Source organism: Penaeus monodon, chromosome 34, assembly GCF_015228065.2.
Source record: "Penaeus monodon isolate SGIC_2016 chromosome 34, NSTDA_Pmon_1, whole genome shotgun sequence".
In the NCBI taxonomy this organism is placed as follows: Eukaryota; Metazoa; Arthropoda; class Malacostraca; order Decapoda; family Penaeidae; genus Penaeus; species Penaeus monodon.
In genome coordinates, this window is record NC_051419.1 from 23,944,821 (window position 1) to 23,946,602 (window position 1,782).

At 36.0% G+C, this 1,782-nt stretch overlaps 1 protein-coding gene across 1 annotated transcript in view; it reads left to right on the forward strand.

Annotated features, from left to right (window-relative positions):
- Positions 1–1,782, forward strand: part of LOC119594652 (unconventional myosin-Va-like) — a gene marked incomplete in the record, with an annotated part of 122,411 nt that overhangs the window by 120,265 nt on the left and 364 nt on the right. Inside the window, 1 exon segment of the mRNA XM_037943701.1 lies at positions 549–695. Within this exon segment, the coding sequence (XP_037799629.1) occupies positions 549–695 (147 nt within the window).

A 1,782-nucleotide genomic window follows, 5' to 3' on the forward strand; every position in this document is an offset into this window, starting at 1 on the left:
TGTCCTACTCTTAACTGGCTTCATAGTAACAGAAAATAAATAACACATGAAAATATAGAAAAAAAACATGTATGATGCTAAACAAAAGCTGCTGTTTCTCATAGCTCTTAACTTTGGTGTGGAACATATAATCTCTCTACTTGGAGGGTCTGTACTTTGACCCTAATTCACCATGAAGACTTCTTTGTGACTTTAGCCTTTAATAATTAGAGGGTTAAGCTTCTACAAAAATATTGATTAATGCATGAAATAATATAGCACATATTATAGTGATTCTCATCTCTTTCTGGTCACTGAGCTTATGGTGTGTGCATTGTTACTTTTTTTCTAAGCATGGAATTACTGTTTGTTCTATCATGAATGGGAGTCAGTATGATATGTGCTAAAACAAAGATTGTGAATTAACAAAACTCCCCAAAAGAGAAAGGTTTGATATTTTTCTTCCCTCTTTACACACATAATCTCTCTTACCTAACTAACCCCCTTCCTCCTCTTTGTGCAACACCCTCTTGCTGCATGGTGTCTCCTCTATGGTGATCTGGCTCTAGGTGGAGGACATCACCCTGGTTCTACAACTGCAAAACAAAGTGCGTGAGTTAGAAAAGGAGCGTCGGACAATGGCTAAGCGCATAGACCAGCTAGAAAGTTCGTCCTCGCCCCTGGACGACTCGCAGCATGCACAGGAGTTAATACGGGTAGGCCTCGCACTGCAGACTAGAGAGCCGGTGTACACTAGAGGAGCCAGAGGAATGTAGTTTCACTATGTGTATGTTATCCTGCTACAAAAGAAGCAGTTAATATGACAATGCAAGTTATGTAGCATTTTAGAGATTAATTTTCATTCTTACTGTTCTTACATCTGAGTGTTGTGAAAAGTTTGGGGTTAGGTTATGTTCTATAACTGAGTATTTGCTAGTTTTGTTATGGGGTTGAGTCTTAGCTTGAGAAGGAATTAAAGAATTTTTTTTTTTTTAGAAAAGGTAAGTTAGCTTTTTCCATGTTGGAGATTTATGTGCCTCTGTGTGAATGGAAAATTATGACTGTCACTTGAGAGGTCTACAAGAAATTTTGACTTTAGTACTTTTTCTTGTTTGTTCTGTGGTAGAGGTTATTTAGAATAGTTGGGTATTTTTTTTAGAGGTTGGGACTGTTTTTGCACTGTAGATATGAGTGTGATCTCTGGAGACAAAGTAAAACCTTACTAGGTTTCCTCAACCCCTTTCTTTTGTTTTCCCCTCCTAAATATTTCAGGAAGTAATAGTTATGTATGTTTTTATATTAAGATGTATCATGTTAGGATGAAATACATATATTTTTTCCTGGTTTTGCTTGAGCTTTGTTTTGTCACTTATGCTTCATGCTTTCCAGTGTGCAGCTTTTAAAGAGCAACTATTGAGACAAAGAAAATTGTATGTAGAAAAAGGAATAAATCAGAATGAGTATCTTCTTAGAAATAATTTCCAGGCTACATTTTGTGCATGAAAACAAGCTCTTTCTCACTCAGCTATGTGGCTTTTTATGGGTCCTCAGCCCAATACTTTGTAAAGTGTAAGACATGTTACTGTCTAAGTGAACAGATGATTGAATATGAAAGGTTAATTGAGTGTATAAGTGCATCAATTAATGTAAGGGTGACAGTTTGTGAAAAGTAAGAAAATTAGTGATTTGTAGGTGTGAGTGAATTTGTAAAGGATTGAGTGAATGAGTGTTTTAGATAAGATGATGAGATATGATGAGATGAGATGCAATAGAGGGATGACAAGAGATGATATGATATGAAAA